This window comes from Fonticula alba, assembly GCF_000388065.1.
Source record: "Fonticula alba strain ATCC 38817 unplaced genomic scaffold supercont2.30, whole genome shotgun sequence".
In the NCBI taxonomy this organism is placed as follows: Eukaryota; order Rotosphaerida; family Fonticulaceae; genus Fonticula; species Fonticula alba.
This window is the reverse complement of record NW_009243000.1, coordinates 19531-35996: the sequence shown is the minus strand read 5'-3', so window position 1 is coordinate 35996 and position 16466 is coordinate 19531. Positions and strand designations below refer to the sequence as shown.

The following is a 16466-nucleotide window of genomic DNA, read 5'->3' as shown; positions in this document are numbered from 1 at the left end:
GGGGGGGGGAGCGGAGGAGGGAGGAATACATGCACGACCGACCTCCCCGAGCCAATGGGGGCAGGCAGTCTCGCCGTGAATGGGGATGGAGGGGCACGCACCAATCTTGCGCCCCGGGCGGTCGGGCCCGATGATGTCAGCCTTGGTCAGACTCTGGCCATCGGACGTGGTGATCGTCTCACCGGCCATGATGTCTCGCATTTGGATGTGACTCAGCTTCAGGCGCTTGATGATTTCCTTGTCCACCCGGCCACGGAAGGGCTGCTCCTTGACGACGAAGCCGAAGCAGGCAACTGTGTGCACAATCGGCACGGCCAGCACTTCCAGGCCGCCGGCCTCTTCGGCCGAGATGCTGGACCATCGCGGGAAGGGGTGATGTGTGGGTGTTTATGTGGTTGTTGGGGTTTGGAGGGGGGGCGGGGGGTGATCCAACAAGGAGGAGAGGTGTGGCAGGGGACCGGACGGATGGTAAGCGAGATGAAGGCCGAGCGATGTGGCAAAAAAAAAAAGGGCCAACCAGGCAACGAGGGCAGCGTACAGGTTGAAGCAGCCATTTTCCATGACGAAGTCATCCTCCGTGGTGAGGGAAGACCGGCGACGGAAGAGCTCGTGAATGACCAGCGGCTTGCGGCTCCACCCCGAGGAGGTCGTTTGCAGGGAGGTCTGGACGAAGTTCCGGAGACCTTTTGTGGCACGTGCACGCAGAAGTTAGCCGAAGAAAGGGTGACACTGCCGGAGGGAGAAGGAGCCAGAGGGAGAGGAACGGGGCAGGGGGGGGGAGGGAAACCCGGCGGCATGGAGGCCCAGCGTGCGCCGGTCGACCGAAACGCCAGGGGCCGAGGGGGCGATGCCAAAGTACCTGGCGGCCCGTAGACATGGATCTGCCGAGTGGCATCCGAGGCAAGGTTCAACAGGATGCCCGGCAGACCCAGCACATGGTCCCCGTGGAGGTGGGTGATGAAAATGCGATCCACGCGCGATGGCCGCACAGAAGACAGGAGCATCTGCCGCTGGGTACCCTCGCCGACGTCGAAGAGCCAGGTGGAATTGTCTGCAACATGCCGGACAAACAAGCAAGCAGGTCAGGCAACCGGCCCATTTCCGGGTTTCCAAACAGGCAGCACGCCAAAAAGGGGATGCCCACCCCCGAGTACATACCGGTCTTGAGGGCCACGCAGCTGGTATTCCGGAAGGGAGTCGCATAATTGCTGGACGTGCCGAGGAACTCCAGCTCGAAGTGGCCCTTGGAAGTGGTCGTGATCCTTGGCGACGGGTGCACCTTGGACTTGGACTTGGATTTGGACCGGTGCCTTTTGTTCGAGTCCAGCGCGGCGAAAAGCTGCTCCGGGTCCTTTTGCTGCAGGTCCAGGCTCCGGTTGCTGCTTCGCTTCTCATTCTCCGAGCGCCGGTCGCGCTTTTCGCGCTTCTCCCGCTGCCTGGGCATCTGGGGCATGTCGCGCGCATCGGCATCGAAGAGGTGGTCAGCCTCGGGGATGACCCCCGGCGAGTCATCCGACGGGGGGGCATCCTGGCCGAAACGCGGAATGGCCACCCCCGACAGACCAAGACTGTTCCGGGCACTTCCCGAGCGGCTTCGCTGGGGGTCATTCTTGGCCGCTTCACTTGGCTGCGGTGCCGAGGTCCGCCCCTGGGGGGCCACCGCCGGCTGGGTCACGCCAGCAAGGTAGTCCGGCATCATCGGGAAGCCTGGCGGCGCCATATGGTGCATGTTGGTATTGGTGCTGCTGCTGCTGCTGCTGCTGCCGATGGCACGCAGATAGTCGGCGGCCGGCGCCGTAAAAGACGCCCGGCCAGGAAAGTCACCGGCCTGCGCGCCGCCATAGCCACCCTGGGAGATCCCCTTCGCGAAGCCACTGCTCAAGTCACCGGCCGGTGGCGGGGCAAAATGGCCGCCGGATCCAGCAGGAGGAGCATACCGCCCGGGAGGCGGGGCATACCCCCCAGCCGGGGGGCCATATTGGCCGGCCGGAGGCGCATAGCCCCCGGCAGGGGGAACATAGCCTCCGGCCGGAGGCGCATAGCCCCCAGCCGGAGGCGCATAGCCCCCACTCGGAGGCGCATAGCCCCCAGCCGGAGGCGCATAGCCCCCAGCCGGAGGCGCATAGCCCATGTTGGGCATAGGATGTCTTCCAGCAGGGAATCCCTGACCATGACTGGGCGTTGAATAGCCCCCGGCGAAGCCGTGAGATGCGGGGGGGCTGTAGTAGCTGTTTGGCCGACTGCTAGCGACTTGAGCAGAAGTACCATCGGGAGTATGTGGGAAGCCTGATGGACCACTGGCGAACCCAGTTGGTCCTCCTGGGAAGCCCCCGGCACCAGAGGGGAAACGATTGGCGCCCGGGAAGCCACCGCCACTGCCCGGGAAGCCGCCGCCACCGCCCGGGAAGCCGCCGCCACCGCCCGGAAAGCCGCCGCCACCGCCCGGGAAGCCGCCGCCGCCGCCACCGCCGGGGAAACCACCTGCCGCCCGGGGGAAGCCACCGATGCCACCGGCCGGAGTACCAGAGTGGCCACCAGGGAAACCACCGGTGGAGCCACCACCCTGACCATTGCGGGGCATACTGGAGCCGCCTCCGCCAGGGATGGCGCTGCCCGGGAAGTGGCCACCGAAAGCACCATTTCCGGGGAAGCTGCCCCCAGGAGGAGCGCCCCCGAGCGGAGCACCGGCCGAGGCCCTGTGCGGGGGACCGGTAGCTGCCATGCCGGCCGGGGCCTTGGCGGCGTCATCCAAGTGGGTCAGCAAACGGTCGAAGGCTTCCTCCTCGTCCGATTGCGCGGAGTAGAATCGACAGCCGAGTGCAGGACGCATGCCGGCTGTCGACAAGCATGGCCTGATGGGTAGCTGCGGGGGCACCCGCCTCAGCGCCAGCAACTGAGAATGCATTCCGGGGAGCGAGAGGGAAAGAGGGAGAGGGGAGGAAAGGGAGGAGGAGGAGGAGGAGGAATCCAAGAGAGAAAAAGGTGTCTGGAGGAATGGCCTGGGGTGCCTGGGCGGCCATCTCGCTTGAGCGGGCAGCCAAAAATCCCGCTACATGAGGTGAGACGTGCGCCTCGAGAATGCTCCCGGCCCACGCCGCTCTCGCAGCCCGCACACGCGCACATGCGCGACAGCACGAGGAAACCCCGAGGCATATAGGCATGCCACAACTCCTGGCTGCCCCGGGCCTCGAGGAGAAAGGGTCGACGCGGGTGGGCGTCCGCGTGCGTGGGAGCCTGGGCGCCCCCACCCCCGCCCCCCAGGACAAGATCTCTCCCCGCCACGCCCCTCGTGCGGGACGGGGCCTGAACACCGCCGCAGCTTGACCGGCACGCCGACAACCGGCACGTGGCGGTCCGGCGCGGCCAGGACTCCGCGGGTCGGTGGGGCCGATGCATCGGCAGTTCGGATATCGCGCTCCCCGACACCAGGCTCTGGTTCCCACGGCGAGTCGACGCACACTAGAACACAATGTCAATCGATTCTGGCGGGCTGGTTCCCGCGCTCGTCCCGCCCCGCCTTGCCCGGGGTGCCCTGGGGGGGGGGGGTGCAGCGCGTGGGGAGGAGGCACGGAGGGGGGCGGGCTTGGTCCGGCAGAAACATGCGCAGGCTCAGGCCCTGCTGGTTGGCCCGACCCAGCCCCCTCCGGCACAAGGCATCAACATCCGGCGCCCCGGCCCGGCGGCCCCCCCCCCCTCCCCCCCGGACAAAAAGCCCAAGAGCCGGCATCCCCAGGTTGCCCCGCTGATGTGCACCAGAGCCCTCCTCCCCCCTCCCCCTTCCTTTTCTTCCCCCCCCCCCCTCTCACCTGCTTGCTCCCCTGCCAGCATGTCCCCTGTCGTCTTTATCCAGGCTCAGTCGAACATCAGCGAGGCGGTCCTTGTGGCCGCGGCGATCAGCCTCGCCAACGACGCCGGTCTGAATGTTCAGCTGGAGATTACTCCGAAGGCCGATGAGGCTCGTGCGTTTGGCCCTGGCCACTTCGGATGCCCACCCACCCCTTGCCCAGCCCTCCTTTGTGGATGCATACACACACACACACACACACATACATACATACATACATGAATATGCCTCCCGGCCGTCTGCTGACCAGGTCCCCCAGTTGCCGGCTACCATGGCGACGTGCACATGAAGGTGAAGTCCGGCGCGTCGGTCCTCTTCTCGACCATCGCCATCGTCGGGCACATCCTCCAGTCGGCCGGTCTGATCGGCCTGGATGAGTTCCTGGCCGGCTTCCGGCTTTTCACCCTGCTGGACACCCTGAGCGCCGGCAGCTCCGACGCTTCGGTCAGCGCCTTGGTCGCCAAGCACTTCGCCAGCCAGCAGGTACTCCCAAATGCCGCATAGCTGGCAAGCCGCCCCAAAGCCACACATACACACACACACACCTCACCGTCGCACATTGCTGACTCGATCTTGCACCTGCCCCCGCCCCGCCCCAGCAGAAACTTTCCCTGCTGGAGAACCTCGTGGTTTTCGCCCGTCTGGCTGGCAACCATGCGCGTGATGTGTCCACCCCGCTGACTGGCTTCCTGGAGAAGCTGGTCTCGGCTCCGCTGCTGGCCGGCATGACCGAGGCTCTCGGCAACCCGGAGGTTCTGCTGCTGGATGCCCATGCCACCATCACCAATGCCGTGCGTAGCCCTCGGGCCCTGTGGCTCATGCTGTTGCTCCATGGCGAACCTCGCTGGAAAGGGGACTCCTCGCAGGCGTGGGCCGAGCATTACCGACTGTGTGCCTGCTTCTGACATCTCCTTCGCACACCCACGGGCCCCCGTACACACACACACACGCACACACACACACATGCATACTTTTCCAGGGCGTCAGCCTGATTGTCATTGACTGCACCGAGCCTCTGGCCGCCCTGCGCATGGTCGATGAGTCGCTCTTCCACCAGTCTCCCTCCGCGGGCACCATGTATGTTGTCATCTCCCCTGTCCCTCGCTCCGCCCGTAATATCGCCTTCGCCGAGAAAAGCGTCTTCTGCCACTGACAGCTGTCTTTTCCTCCGCTGGAATTCCTTCTCCCCCCTCGGTCGCCTTCCTCTCATGCTTTGCCCCTCCGCCGAAATGCATTCCCCCACAGCCTGCCGAAGGAGGGCGAGCGCAACATCCTGATTACCAGTGCCCTGCCCTATGTCAACAACAGCCCGCATCTTGGCAACATCATCGGCTGCGTCCTGTCGGCTGACGTTTATGCCCGGTCCGTGTAGAACCCCACCGACTGCGGCTGGAATCTCGATCCCCCCTCCTCCCCCTGCCCGGTGACTTTGCTGACATGCGGCCCATCTGTTCCCCCCCCCCCCCGCTCTCCTGTGTAGTTACTGCCGTCAGCGCGGCTACAACACCCTCTACGTGTGTGGTACCGATGAGTATGGCACCGCCACCGAGACCCTGGCCTCCGAGCGCGGCGAGAGCTGTCGCTCCATTTGCGACCGGTACAATGCCCTGCACACGGCCATCTACAAGTGGTTTGACATTGATTTCGATCACTTCGGCCGCACTACCGACCCCAAGCATGCCGGCATTGCCCAGGGGATCTTCTCTCGCATCTACGAGCGCGGGCTCTTCTCCAAGCAGACCATCGACCAGTGGTGGTGCGAGAAGGATCAGCGCTTCCTGTCGGATCGCTTTGTCGAGGGCACTTGCAACTTCTGCAAGTTCCCCGATGCCCGCGGTGACCAGTGCGACGGGTGCGGCAAGCTCATCAATGCTGTGGAGCTGATCGATCCCCGGTGCAAGCTGTGCCGCTCGACCCCGGTCATGCGTCAGTCCGAGCATATGTTCCTCCACCTGGAGAAGGTCCAGGACGACCTGCAGGCCTGGATCAAGGAGGCCTCCACCGGTACGTCCTCCAGCCCCCGTACATGTCCCTTGCTGCTGCTGTTGCTGTTGCTGTTGCTGTTGTTACTCGGTGGCTTGCACGCTCCGCTTATGTTGGGGCTTTTCTCGTGTCCCTTGACCCCAGGACACGGATTTCCCTGCCTTTCTTTGCTCTTCCCCCTTTTTTCTCCCTCTCTCTCTTTCTCCATCTCTCTCTTTCTCCATCTCTCTTTCCTCCTCACTCCCTTCCCCCTCTCCTCCCTTCCTGGTCCCCCCTCACCGTGTCTCTCCCGATGCTCCCTCGATGTAGGCATGTGGAGCGACAACTCGAAGTCCATCACCGAGTCCTGGCTGCGTGAGGGCCTGCGCGCCCGGTGCATGACCCGCGACCTGTCCTGGGGTACCCCGGTCCCCCTGCCTGGCATGGAGAACAAGGTGCTGTACGTGTGGTTCGACGCGCCGATCGGCTATCTGTCCATCACGGCCGAGTACACCGACGACTGGGAGCTCTGGTGGAAGAACCCGGAGCAGGTGCAGCTGTACCAGTTCATGGGCAAGGACAATGTCCCCTTCCACACGGTGATGTTCCCCTGCTCGCTGATCGGCACCGGTGACAAGTACACCATGCTCAACCACCTGAGCACCACCGAGTACCTGAACTACGAGGGCGGCAAGTTCTCCAAGTCCCGGAACATCGGTGTCTTCGGCGATGATGCCATCGCCTCCGGCATCCCGGCCTGTCTGTGGCGCTATTACCTGCTGGCCAACCGCCCGGAGCAGCATGACTCCCAGTTCAACTGGACCGACTTCGGTCTGCGTGTCAACTCCGAGCTGCTGGCCAATGTCGGCAACCTGGTCAACCGGACCCTGGGCGTGCGTACGATCGGCCCTCGGGCCCGAGGGCCGCATTTTCTCCCCGTCATTTGTCCAGCCCGCCGGGCCACAGCCCTTCCTTTCGCTGGCCTTCTCACATATCCGTTGCACATCCATGCGCCCGTGTTCCCATGCCCACTCCAAAGTTCCTGGACTCGCGCTACCGCCGCCAGGTCCCGGCTCCTGGGCCCAACTTCGACCCGGCCACCCATCCCTTCGTGCAGGAGGTCAACACCCTGCTGGCCGAGTACCTCGATCGCATGGAGACCCTGCGCATTCGTGATGCCCTGCACCTGGTCATGCGTATCTCGGCCGCCGGAAACAACTTCATCACTGCCACTGGCGTATGTCCCCTCACTCCCATGGCCTCTCTCGCTCTTGGCTGCCCCCCCCCCCCCCCCCCCCCCCCCCCCCCCCCCGCCCCCCCCCCCCCCCCCCCCCATCCGAATCGGGACTTGGCCGAGGGGGGAGCTTTCCTTTTCGCACTCGCGCACAAGCACGCCCTGCCCTTCCTCTTGCTCACACACACACACACACACGCACGTGCGCAACCTTTTTCTCCTCGCCCCGCTCGTTCCGCGTGTCCCGCGTGCGGCATGCCCATAGCTCGGTCAGACCCTGCTGAACGAGAATCCCGACGAGTGCAACACCCTCCTCTATGTCATGGTCAACTTCGTCTACCTCATTGCCACCCTGCTGCATCCCTTCATCCCGGCCACCTCGGTGGCCATCTGCGAGCAGCTGTCCCCGGCTGCCGAGTCTGGCGCCGTCCTGCCGCTCCTCGCGCTGTCGGAGTCCTTCCGCTTTGGCATCAAGCCCGGCCATGTCATCGGCACCCCGGCCCGCCTCTTTGAGCGCCTGTCCGAGGAGACCCTGGCTGCCCTCAAGGTCAAGCATGCCGGGAGCCCGGCCCCGGCGGCCACCGCCTAAGGGTGTCACCAGGCGGAGGAAAAAAGAATCCCGGCCCCTGCCATGCCCGCCGCTCCCTCTCTCTCTCTCTCTCCTCTCCATCCGTGCTTGTGCAGCTCCCTGTGGGCATACGCGCGCATGCATGCACTCATGTATGCTTTCTTCCCCTCCCTCCGCTGTAGAAGGAGATCGCCTCCTCCCGAGCGGGGCCCATCAGGCCCGCACCCATACATGCCCTGGCGACGATGGCATGGGACAGTAGTACATGTGGGATCGTGCCGCTCGCTACTTCCATTGGAAAAAGACAAAAGAGCTATCCGGCAAGATGGTCGGCCATGGGGGGATGATCCTCTGGCCCCTGGCGTGGGGACGGAGGTGGGTATGGGGGGGCGGGGAGGGGGCATCCATGCCCAACTCGCCTCCGCATGCGCTACCCGCCCCCCCCCCCCCCCTCGCCTCTTGAATACAAACGCAGCAACATCTCACGAGTATCGACAGGTCTCTTGGCCACTCCTTGGAGACGGGCAATTTCCTGCTCCCGACGGACCGAACCCACTCCGTTGGTAGCTGCCCACGCGAGGCGATTGTGGCGCATGGCTTCGCGGCGGTTCTCTCCCTCGCCCGGAGACAAGGGCCGGGGGCGCGGCACGGCGCGGAAACAGGCAGGAAAGCCGACCCCCAAGAAAGCGCCCTGGCTGGTGGGAATGGCGCGAGGCGAGGGGACAAGCCGGCGTGTGTGTGTGTGTGTGTGTGTGTGTGTGTGTGTGTGTGTGTGTGTGTGTGTGTGTGTGTGTGTGTGTGGAGTGGAGCGGAGCGATCTCCAACAGCATGGAGACGCAAGGGCCGGGGCTTTTTCGAGCGGTGCTGCGGCGGGGGGTCGCCCGCGCTATAGAGGTAACACACTCTCCCCTTCCTATTCGCTCTCTCCCTCTCCCTGTGTCTCCTTCTCTCCATCCCTTCTCCCCCTCTGCCCGGCCTCTGCCTCTCTCTCTCCCTCCTTTCAGCCCGTCCCCCCCCCCTCCTCCTCTTCCTCCCCCCGTACAAAGCCGCTGACATGTCCGCGGTGTCCGCTCGGCCCGCGCCAGCGCCAGGGAAGTCCGCCAAGAAGAAGAAGGCCCTGGATCCGGCGAAAAATGCCCTGAAGAACTGGCACCGGGTGCAGCGCCGGGCCGAGGCGCTGGCTCAACAGCGGCCCTTGTCGAACCGGTTCCGCGCGCGCCCGCGCAAGTCCGCCAACGCCGATGCCGATGGCCTCGAAGCCGAGGCCGACGCCCCGATCGAGTCGCACGACGAGGAGGAGGAAGCCCTCTCCTCCGACAGCGATGACGACCAGGATGGCGACGAGTCGGAAGACGAGAGCAGCCTGAATGAGAACATGCCCGGACAGCTGGCCGACTTGAAGGCCCGCCAGATTCTCATCGACCGGGCGTACACCACCCCGGCGGTGGATGTCGCCACTGGGCTGCCAGACACCGGCAAGACCCTGGACATGGCCGAGGAGGACTTTGATGATTCGTTGTCCTTGACGGCGCGCGCGACCGCCCGGTCCACCGATGGCACGCTCATCCAGGTGTTCCCCTCGGACTTGACACAGGGTCTGTCGCTGTTGGAGCCGCAGCCGGAGGTCCTGTCCTCGACCATGGCACGTACACTGACCCGGCAGTTTGGCATTGAGAAGCTTTTCCCCATCCAGGCGGCCGTGTGTCAGACCCTTCGCCGGGAGAATCCCTCGGAGCCGGGGGTCTCCATTGGCGGAGGCGAGCCCCTGCCACTGGGACTGGCTGGTTTGGCCACCGGTGACGTGTGTATCGCCGCGCCCACCGGCAGCGGCAAGACCCTGAGCTTTGCGGTGCCCGTGATCGAGGCCCTGACCGGTCGACGGGTGGTCCGCCTCCGGGCGCTGGTGGTCCTGCCGACGCGCGAGCTGGCCGTGCAAATTCACCAGGTCTTCAGTCGCCTGATCGCCGGGACGGATTTGCGCGTGGGCCTGGCCGCCGGTATTCGGTCCTTGTCCGCGGAGCAGGCCTCCATGGTGCATCCGGCGCTGTCGGCCTTCCAGCCGGAGGATGACGCTCCGGGGCATGTTGCCGGTCCCGGCCGCCTGGCCGGCGGCCACAGTGCCCTGGACATTCTGGTTTGCACGCCTGGCCGCCTGATGGACCATTTGGCCCAGACCCCGGGCTTTACCCTGCAGCATCTGCGCTTCCTGGTGATTGACGAGGCCGACCGGCTGATGAATGACTCGTACCACAACTGGCTGCCCCGTGTGCTCGAGGCATGCGACCCGCGGGCCACGGCGCCCAGCTGGTGCGTCCTGCTGAGGCCTCTTTGTACACATGCCTCTTTGTCTGCTTTCCCCTACTCACGTTTCACATTTACACACACACTCACACACACACACACACGTATGCATGCATCCATACATGTACACGAATGCATGTGCTCGTGCGCAGGAACACCCCGGAACCGGACGCCGTGTCCCTTCGGGCCCAGGGCCATACCCCGTGCATGCGCGAGCCGCCGAGGCACCAGTTCCTTCAGAAGATCCTGGTTAGTGCCACGCTCACGCGTAACCCGGCCAAGATCGCCAGTCTGCGCCTCTTCCGGCCACGCTTCTTTACTGTGGACCTCGGCCTGCAGCCAGTGTCCCAGATGGCCGAGGAGCCGCACGGTGCCACGGCCATGGCCACCGGCGCTGCACATTCCCAGACCTCTACCCAGGAGGAGCGCTCCTTCGTCATGCCGCCCACTCTGATCGAGCACATGGTAGTCTCCGCGCCCGAGGACAAGCCCCTGGTCTTGCTGTATGCTCTGCGCCGCCTGGGCATGCAGAAGGTGGTCTGCTTCGTCAGCAGTGTGGAATCCACGCACCGGTGCGTTGCGAACACTTGCCCATGATCCTCCCAGTCATGGACTCCCATCGTGGCATGGAGTGGCGGCTTTCCATGATGCCTGCTCCTGCCGGCCGGCCGGGCCCACCCCACCCTGGCTCCCTCGGTCCCCCGATTTCTCCCTCCCTCCTTCCCTTCCCGGCCGGGGGGTTCCCTTTGCTGACGTTGCCCTGCTCGGCTTCCCACGTATAGGCTCTTCCGCTTGGTGCAGCTGCTCGGTGGCATCGAGGTGGCCGAATTCTCCGGTGCCCTGGATATGAAGTCTCGCACGCGGATTCTCAATCGCTTCCGAAATGGCCATATCAACCTGTACGTGCTGCTCGGTGGGTCTGCCGGCCCCTTTCTTGGCATTTCTCCCCCTTCCTCCTTCGTGCACTTTTGCTCCTGGCCGGGCAGAGGAACACACAAGAGTGGCACTTGGGGCAGCGTGCAACCTCGAAACTCACACTCCTGGCGCCGCTTTCCTGGGATGGGTCTGTGACGGGGGGGGGGGGGGGGATAGTCTCATCTGCTCGGACTCCATGGCCCGTGGCCTGGATTTGGACATCATCGAGCATGTCATCAACTACGATGCGCCGATGCGCCTGCCGACGTATGTTCACCGCGCTGGGCGGACGGCTCGCGCCGGGCGCACTGGCCACGCGCACACCATCTGCCTGCCGACCGAGGTGCGGCCCTTCCGGGACATGCACCGGCGAACGATCAAGTCCTTTGGCGGGCAGGCGCCGGAGGCCAACCGTCTTGAGCGCTGGCGCGTCAACTTCGATCGCGAGCTGGAGCCCATGCGGCCGCGCTTCCGCCGGGCCCTCGCCGCCCTGAAGGACCTTTTGGCCGAGGAGAAGCTGGCTACCACGGAGAAGACTCGCCAGTCGGTTGCTGCCGCTGTCCAGGCCAGCGAGGCTCTGCTGGCCAAGTATGCCCTCGACGCTATGGACGACTCGTGGGCCCTTCCCCGGTGGGAGGGGGTCCCGCCGGTGGCCACCGTGGTCGGCCTCATCGAGGCGCCTCGGGCCTCGGATCCGTCTGCTGATGGGCCGGCATCCGGCTCTGACTCGGCGGCCTCTGACGACGACGAGGAGGAGGAGGAGGAGGAGGAGCCGGCTCTGCCCAGCGCCGGGAGATACATCTTCCCGGAGGGGGATTCCAGCAGCTCGTCCTCCTCTTCGGATTCGAGCTCGGACTCGGATTCGGCCTCGAGCTCCGATTCAGATACCGAGCCAGAAATCAAGCTATCTCCTGTGGCCATCCCGGCTGCGGTGGTCGCCTCTTCGGATTCCTCCAACCTGTCTTCTGCATCTTCCGATTCGTCCAGCGCCTCTGACTCGTCGGAGAGCTCCGAAGACGATGGTGAAGATGGTGGCTCGTCGAAGAAGCGTAAGCGTGGTGCCCGGGCCGCCGCTGGCTCTTCCTCCTCCTCGGCCTCGTTGAGCTCCGATTCCTCGGATGACAATCAGTCGGAGCCGGAGCCGGAGCCCGAGCTCGAGCCTAGCAAGAAGCGCCGGCGCGAGGCCGTGTCGGCCGGCAAGGTGCTCAAGTCCTCGAAGAGTGACAAGGGCCGTGACAAGGAAGCCCGGAAGCGCAGTCGCGATGATGCGGCCCAGGCGGATGCTCCGGACCCGGTGCCGAAGAAGTCTCGCAAGGAGGACAAGAAGTCCAGCAAGAAGGAGGACAAGAAGAAGAAGTCCGACGAGAAACCCGGAAAGGATGACAAGAAGCCTGGTGAGGAGGGTTCAAAGTCTGCGAAGAAGGACAAGTCCGACAAGAAGGAGCAGAAGGACAAGAAGGCCAAGTCCGACAAGGAGGAGCAGAAGGACAAGAAGGACAAGTCTGACAAGAAGGACAAGTCTGACAAGAAGGACAAGTCTGACAAGAAGGACAAGTCTGACAAGAAGGACAAGTCTGACAAGTCTGACAAGAAGGAGAAGTCCGACAAGAAAGACAAGAAGGAAAAGTCCGACAAGAAGGACAAGAAGGAAAAGTCCGACAAGAAGGACAAGTCCGACAAGAAGAAGTCCTCCAAGGAGGATAAATCTGCCAAGAAGGATAAGAAGAAGTCCGAGTCCAAGTGAGGGGGAATACACCGGTTGTACATACACCCACACAGGCGCACAAACCCATTTGGAGCACCCTTTCATCCTGCTTTTTTAGACAATACACCCTTAATAGAATTAAAAGCCAGCGAGAAATCCCCGGGCCGATCGATCTGCCTCCCGATCGCACACGCGTGTTCAGACACACGCACACCTGCCAACTCCATGCCGCACAAGCAGCTTTCCCCCACCAGGCCAGTGTCGGAGAATGTGTCCAAACCAAGGGCATCTGGATTTTGCGTGGGGACGCGAAGGGGGGGAATACCACAAAGGGGTGGGTTTTCTCCAGATGGCGGCTCCCGTGGGCAAGTGATCTGACTGTCTCTCACAAAAAAAGCCCCCACAATATTCCGGTCTCGCGCGCGCACACACACACACACACACACACATGCACGCACGCGCGCGCGCTACCGTTGTGCCCCCTCCCCCACCCGCACTGTTACCTCCTGTCCTGCCTGCCCTGCCTCGCGCCCCGGCTCTGGCTCCCCCTCATGTCCGTCGCCACGGAGACGGATCTCCTTCGCCGGCGTATCGAATGCGCAGAGGCACACATTGCGGCCCTTGAGGCGGGTCTATCCGCCTCAACCTGCCCCGTGTCTGTGCCGCATACCCCCTGCTACTGTGCTGGCCTCCCAGCCGGGTCCACTGTCTCTGGCAAGACTGGCGATGCCGGTGATGTTGGCGGTGTCCCGAAGCTCGTCACTCTCGAGGGGCTGACCGTCGAGGAAATTGGCCGCTACTCGCGGCAGCTTCTGCTGCCGGAGTTCTCCTTCTCGGCCGCTGAGCTCCCCCCTTGGACCCTGCCGGGCCTGGGGAACGACCTGTGCTCGGAATTCTCGATCAATCCCGCAGCCAAGCTCTCCGGACAAGCTCGCTTGGCCCAGGCCCGGGTCCTGTTAGTTGGCTGCGGTGGGCTCGGTGCCCCGGCCGGTCTGTACCTCGGGGCCTGTGGTTTAGGTGCGCTGCCCCGGACTTCCTGCGATTCCCTCCTCTTCGTCATTTCCCGCCCAGCATCACTGCACTTCCTTTCATTTCTGCTGACATCCTGGCGGTCTTGGCTGTCCTCCTCTTGGCCACCTCCTCAGGCGAGCTGGGCCTTGTGGACTTTGATCTCGTTGAGCGCAGCAACCTCCCCCGGCAAATTGCCTTCGGTGTCCCGGATCTCGGCCGCTCCAAGGCCGAGGCCCTTGCCGAAGGCATTCGCGCGTGCGACCATACCTTGCCCTGCTCGCGGAGATTGCATCGTCATCGGATACTGACTGTCATACCGGCCTTTCAGGCGCAATCCCTCGGTAAAGACCACGGTCATTCGGGAAAAGCTCGATCGCCAATCGGCCATCGACCTCATCCAACAGTACGGTCCCCCAGTCGGGGCGTTTGTGTAGCTCTGCCAAATCGCGCGCATGGTGGATCCCTCCCCTCCCTTTCTGACCTGCGGCGGGCCACTCAGGTATGACATTGTCCTCGATGCGACGGACAATGTCAGCATCCGCTATGCTCTGAGCGATGCGTGCGTCGCCACCGGTCGGGTCCTGGTTTCAGGCAGTGCCCTTGGCTGGCATGGGCAGGTACGATCTCCGTGCAATGGAGCCGATCACAGAATGCAAAGCCCAGAAATCCTGACCCCTTTCCTCGTGTCTGCGCCCGCACCAGCTTACCATCTATAACGGCTCGGAGGATGGCCCATGCTATCGGTGTCTTCATCCGCGTCCGCCGCCGCCGCAAACCGTCGGCTCGTGCGGCTCCAGCGGCGTTGTGGCCATGAGTACGGCGTGCTTTTTTTTTTCACCCCTCCTGTCCCATTCCCGTGCTTCGGCTGTGCTCAACTAGAGCTGACCCTCCCCCCCGTCACAGTCCCCGGCCTCATTGGCCTGCTTCAGGCTCTGGAGACTGTCAAGTTGATCATGTTCGGCACTTGTGCGTCTGCTCCTTTCTTGCCCCCTTCCCCCCTCTCCCGGCTGCCCTGTGGCAAGCCCCTTCCCAGCATGCCTTCCTTCGCATATCTGCATTTCTATCCTTCACTCACACACGCACACACATACACACACACACATACACACACACATACACACACACATACACACACACACACACACACACATTAAGCTGCTCTGATTGGTAACCTCCTATCTCTGAATGGGCGCACCGCGGAGTTCCGCACATCGCGCATGCGCTGGCGCCGGCCCCCTGGGAAGTGTCTCTGCGCGCCTTTGGCCGACTCGGAGGCCTTCGCATTTGCCGATCGCAAACCCATTCCTCTGGTGGACCCGCGACAGGGGGCTCCTCTGCCAGCCAATCCCACAAGTATCATCATTGCTCAAGTCGCTAAGCAACTGGCTTCGCCGAATGCCCGCCAGCAGGAGCTAGAGCTGATCCGGGCCTGGTCCGCGCATCTGTCAGCTCCGGGGTGGGAGCTGTTCCCTGGCTTGGCACAAAAACTCCATCCGGACTTCAACTGCGGCATGTACGTCCATCCGGTCGGGCAGCCTGGGCTGTCGAATGCCCGGCTGACGGCCGGTGATGTCCGGGACCTTCTGTCCGCGGCCGACCGCGAGGGACTCGCATGTGGTCGTATTGCTGGCGATAGTGAGAGCTGCTGTGCGGATGCTGGCTGTCGTCCCGTCTGGCGCCTCCGAAGTGCGGTCGCCCTGTCCGCCGGGTCGTGCCTGGCCCCTGCGGTGCCCGGCCAGCCGGCCGGCAGTGCGCCGGCGCTCTCCCAACTCGAGGCTGGACTGGTCGTGGAGCTCCTCGATGTTCGCCCGGCGACCCATTGGAACATGGCGCATCTGGCTGGCACGACTCGTACGTGTGACTCGGCTCCGTTTGCTCTTCTTTTTTCGCTCCCAGTGACACTCCTTCTCGCGATCCCTCCTCTCCCTCCCCCTCTCCCCCCCCCCCACACACACACACAACCACAACCACACATGTGTGCGCGCGCACGAACACGCTCTCTAGATGTTGAAATGTCAAACCTGAAAAAGCATCAGGCTTCCCCTTCGGTGGACCTGAGTATGTTGCCCTGTGGCGGATTATTGCTATCCCAACTTCCCCCTCTCCTGCTCCGAATACGCTCTTCCTTCGCTCACCAAACCCCCAGCCATCACCCTTTGCCGCCGAGGCAACGAATCCCAGCGCGCGCGGGACCACTTCGAGACGACCCACGCGCCAGGCCTTTACGCTGATATGATCGGTGGCTTCACCGCATGGGCCAACCAGGTGGACCCGGGCTTCCCGCGATACTTCTAACAGCCGGTAGGCGGAACTGCCTGTGGCCATGTACACCTCCTTTTGCTTGCACCCAACTGCATACCGACAAATAGATCACAACCCTCCCCGTAGGAAAGCAATGGGCATATCCACAAAGGCTGGGAAGTTCATTGTTTGGAGCTTGACCCGGTATACAACTACGTAGGCCTACATGACCGGGACCCAGAAGTCCTCCATGCTCGGCAGGACCATCACCTCGTCGATGACCTCGAGCACCAGCTTCTCCAAAAAACGAAGAAGGACCTGCAAGTCCACCCCCTGGGCACCAAGCTGGGGCGAGAACTCCAACTCCACCTTCGGGCGCTCGTGGAAGCCGAGCCAAATGCGCTGCGAAGGGGGCTTCTTGATCAGGATCCGCAGGTCTCCGGTCAGGCGCTTGAGCGTGACTCGTACACTGACCGGGATGATCGGAATCAGTCGAGCCAGGAAGATCTCGGCGCACAAATTACATGACAGCACTCCGGGGTAGTGGATCCCGGCGTCGACCGTCTTTTTTTTTTCGACGGAGGCGTCCATGTCGGCATGGTGGGATGGCCGAGAGAGGCGGCGGGAGGACAAGAGGTGAGGGGAAAGGGGAAGGGAAAACAGGATCATTGAAAGGGACGCAAGG

The 16466-nt window shown here is 63.5% G+C and overlaps 5 protein-coding genes across 6 annotated transcripts; 3 read left to right on the top strand and 2 right to left on the bottom strand.

Annotated features, from left to right (window-relative positions):
* Positions 1–101: 101 nt before the first annotated feature.
* H696_06208 (hypothetical protein) lies at positions 102–2830 on the bottom strand (the record flags this gene model as incomplete). The annotated part of the gene is made up of 4 exons (XM_009499954.1): positions 102–352; positions 539–683; positions 860–1051; positions 1159–2830. Coding segments are annotated over 4 exons (2259 nt in total), but the record flags the coding sequence as incomplete, so codon positions are not given.
* A 939-nt stretch (positions 2831–3769) lies between these two features.
* H696_06207 (methionine-tRNA ligase (EC:6.1.)) lies at positions 3770–8069 on the top strand. Its single transcript, XM_009499953.1, has 9 exons — positions 3770–3959; positions 4104–4327; positions 4447–4635; positions 4824–4921; positions 5090–5206; positions 5325–5848; positions 6137–6699; positions 6846–7043; positions 7306–8069. The coding sequence occupies exons 1-9, from the start codon at positions 3827–3829 to the stop codon at positions 7627–7629; spliced, it is 2370 nt and encodes a 789-aa protein (XP_009498228.1). The 5' UTR covers positions 3770–3826; the 3' UTR covers positions 7630–8069.
* Positions 8070–8650: 581 nt separating this feature from the next.
* On the top strand, positions 8651–12568 carry H696_06206 (hypothetical protein; the record flags this gene model as incomplete). Its single annotated transcript, XM_009499952.1, has 4 exons — positions 8651–9915; positions 10062–10481; positions 10692–10808; positions 11002–12568. The coding sequence occupies exons 1-4, from the start codon at positions 8663–8665 to the stop codon at positions 12566–12568; spliced, it is 3357 nt and encodes a 1118-aa protein (XP_009498227.1). The 5' UTR covers positions 8651–8662.
* Positions 12569–12966: 398 nt separating this feature from the next.
* Positions 12967–15967, top strand: H696_06205. Of its 2 annotated transcripts, XM_009499951.1 has the most exons (9): positions 12967–13546; positions 13675–13795; positions 13869–13943; positions 14040–14157; positions 14243–14354; positions 14444–14506; positions 14696–15391; positions 15545–15598; positions 15687–15967. In XM_009499951.1, the coding sequence occupies exons 1-9, from the start codon at positions 13081–13083 to the stop codon at positions 15833–15835; spliced, it is 1854 nt and encodes a 617-aa protein (XP_009498226.1). In that variant the 5' UTR covers positions 12967–13080; the 3' UTR covers positions 15836–15967. The 2 variants fall into 2 exon arrangements, with proteins under 2 accessions (XP_009498226.1, XP_009498225.1); XM_009499950.1 differs by having other exon boundaries at positions 14696–15598.
* A 36-nt stretch (positions 15968–16003) lies between these two features.
* Positions 16004–16372, bottom strand: H696_06204 (hypothetical protein; the record flags this gene model as incomplete). Its single annotated transcript, XM_009499949.1, has 1 exon — positions 16004–16372. The coding sequence occupies one exon, from the start codon at positions 16370–16372 to the stop codon at positions 16004–16006; it is 369 nt and encodes a 122-aa protein (XP_009498224.1).
* Between the last annotated feature and the right edge of the window lie 94 nt (positions 16373–16466).

Coding starts and splice junctions, on each gene's coding strand:
- H696_06205 (XM_009499950.1), top strand. CDS start 13,081: ATGTCCGTCGCCACGGAGACGGATCTCCTTCGCCGGCGTATCGAATGC. Junction 14,158..14,242: donor CCCTTGGCTGGCATGGGCAG/GTACGATCTCCG, acceptor CGCCCGCACCAG/CTTACCATCTATAACGGCTC. Junction 14,507..14,695: donor GTTGATCATGTTCGGCACTT/GTGCGTCTGCTC, acceptor ACACACATTAAG/CTGCTCTGATTGGTAACCTC.
- H696_06207 (XM_009499953.1), top strand. CDS start 3,827: ATGTCCCCTGTCGTCTTTATCCAGGCTCAGTCGAACATCAGCGAGGCG. Junction 4,636..4,823: donor ATGCCACCATCACCAATGCC/GTGCGTAGCCCT, acceptor ATACTTTTCCAG/GGCGTCAGCCTGATTGTCAT. Junction 7,044..7,305: donor ACTTCATCACTGCCACTGGC/GTATGTCCCCTC, acceptor GCATGCCCATAG/CTCGGTCAGACCCTGCTGAA.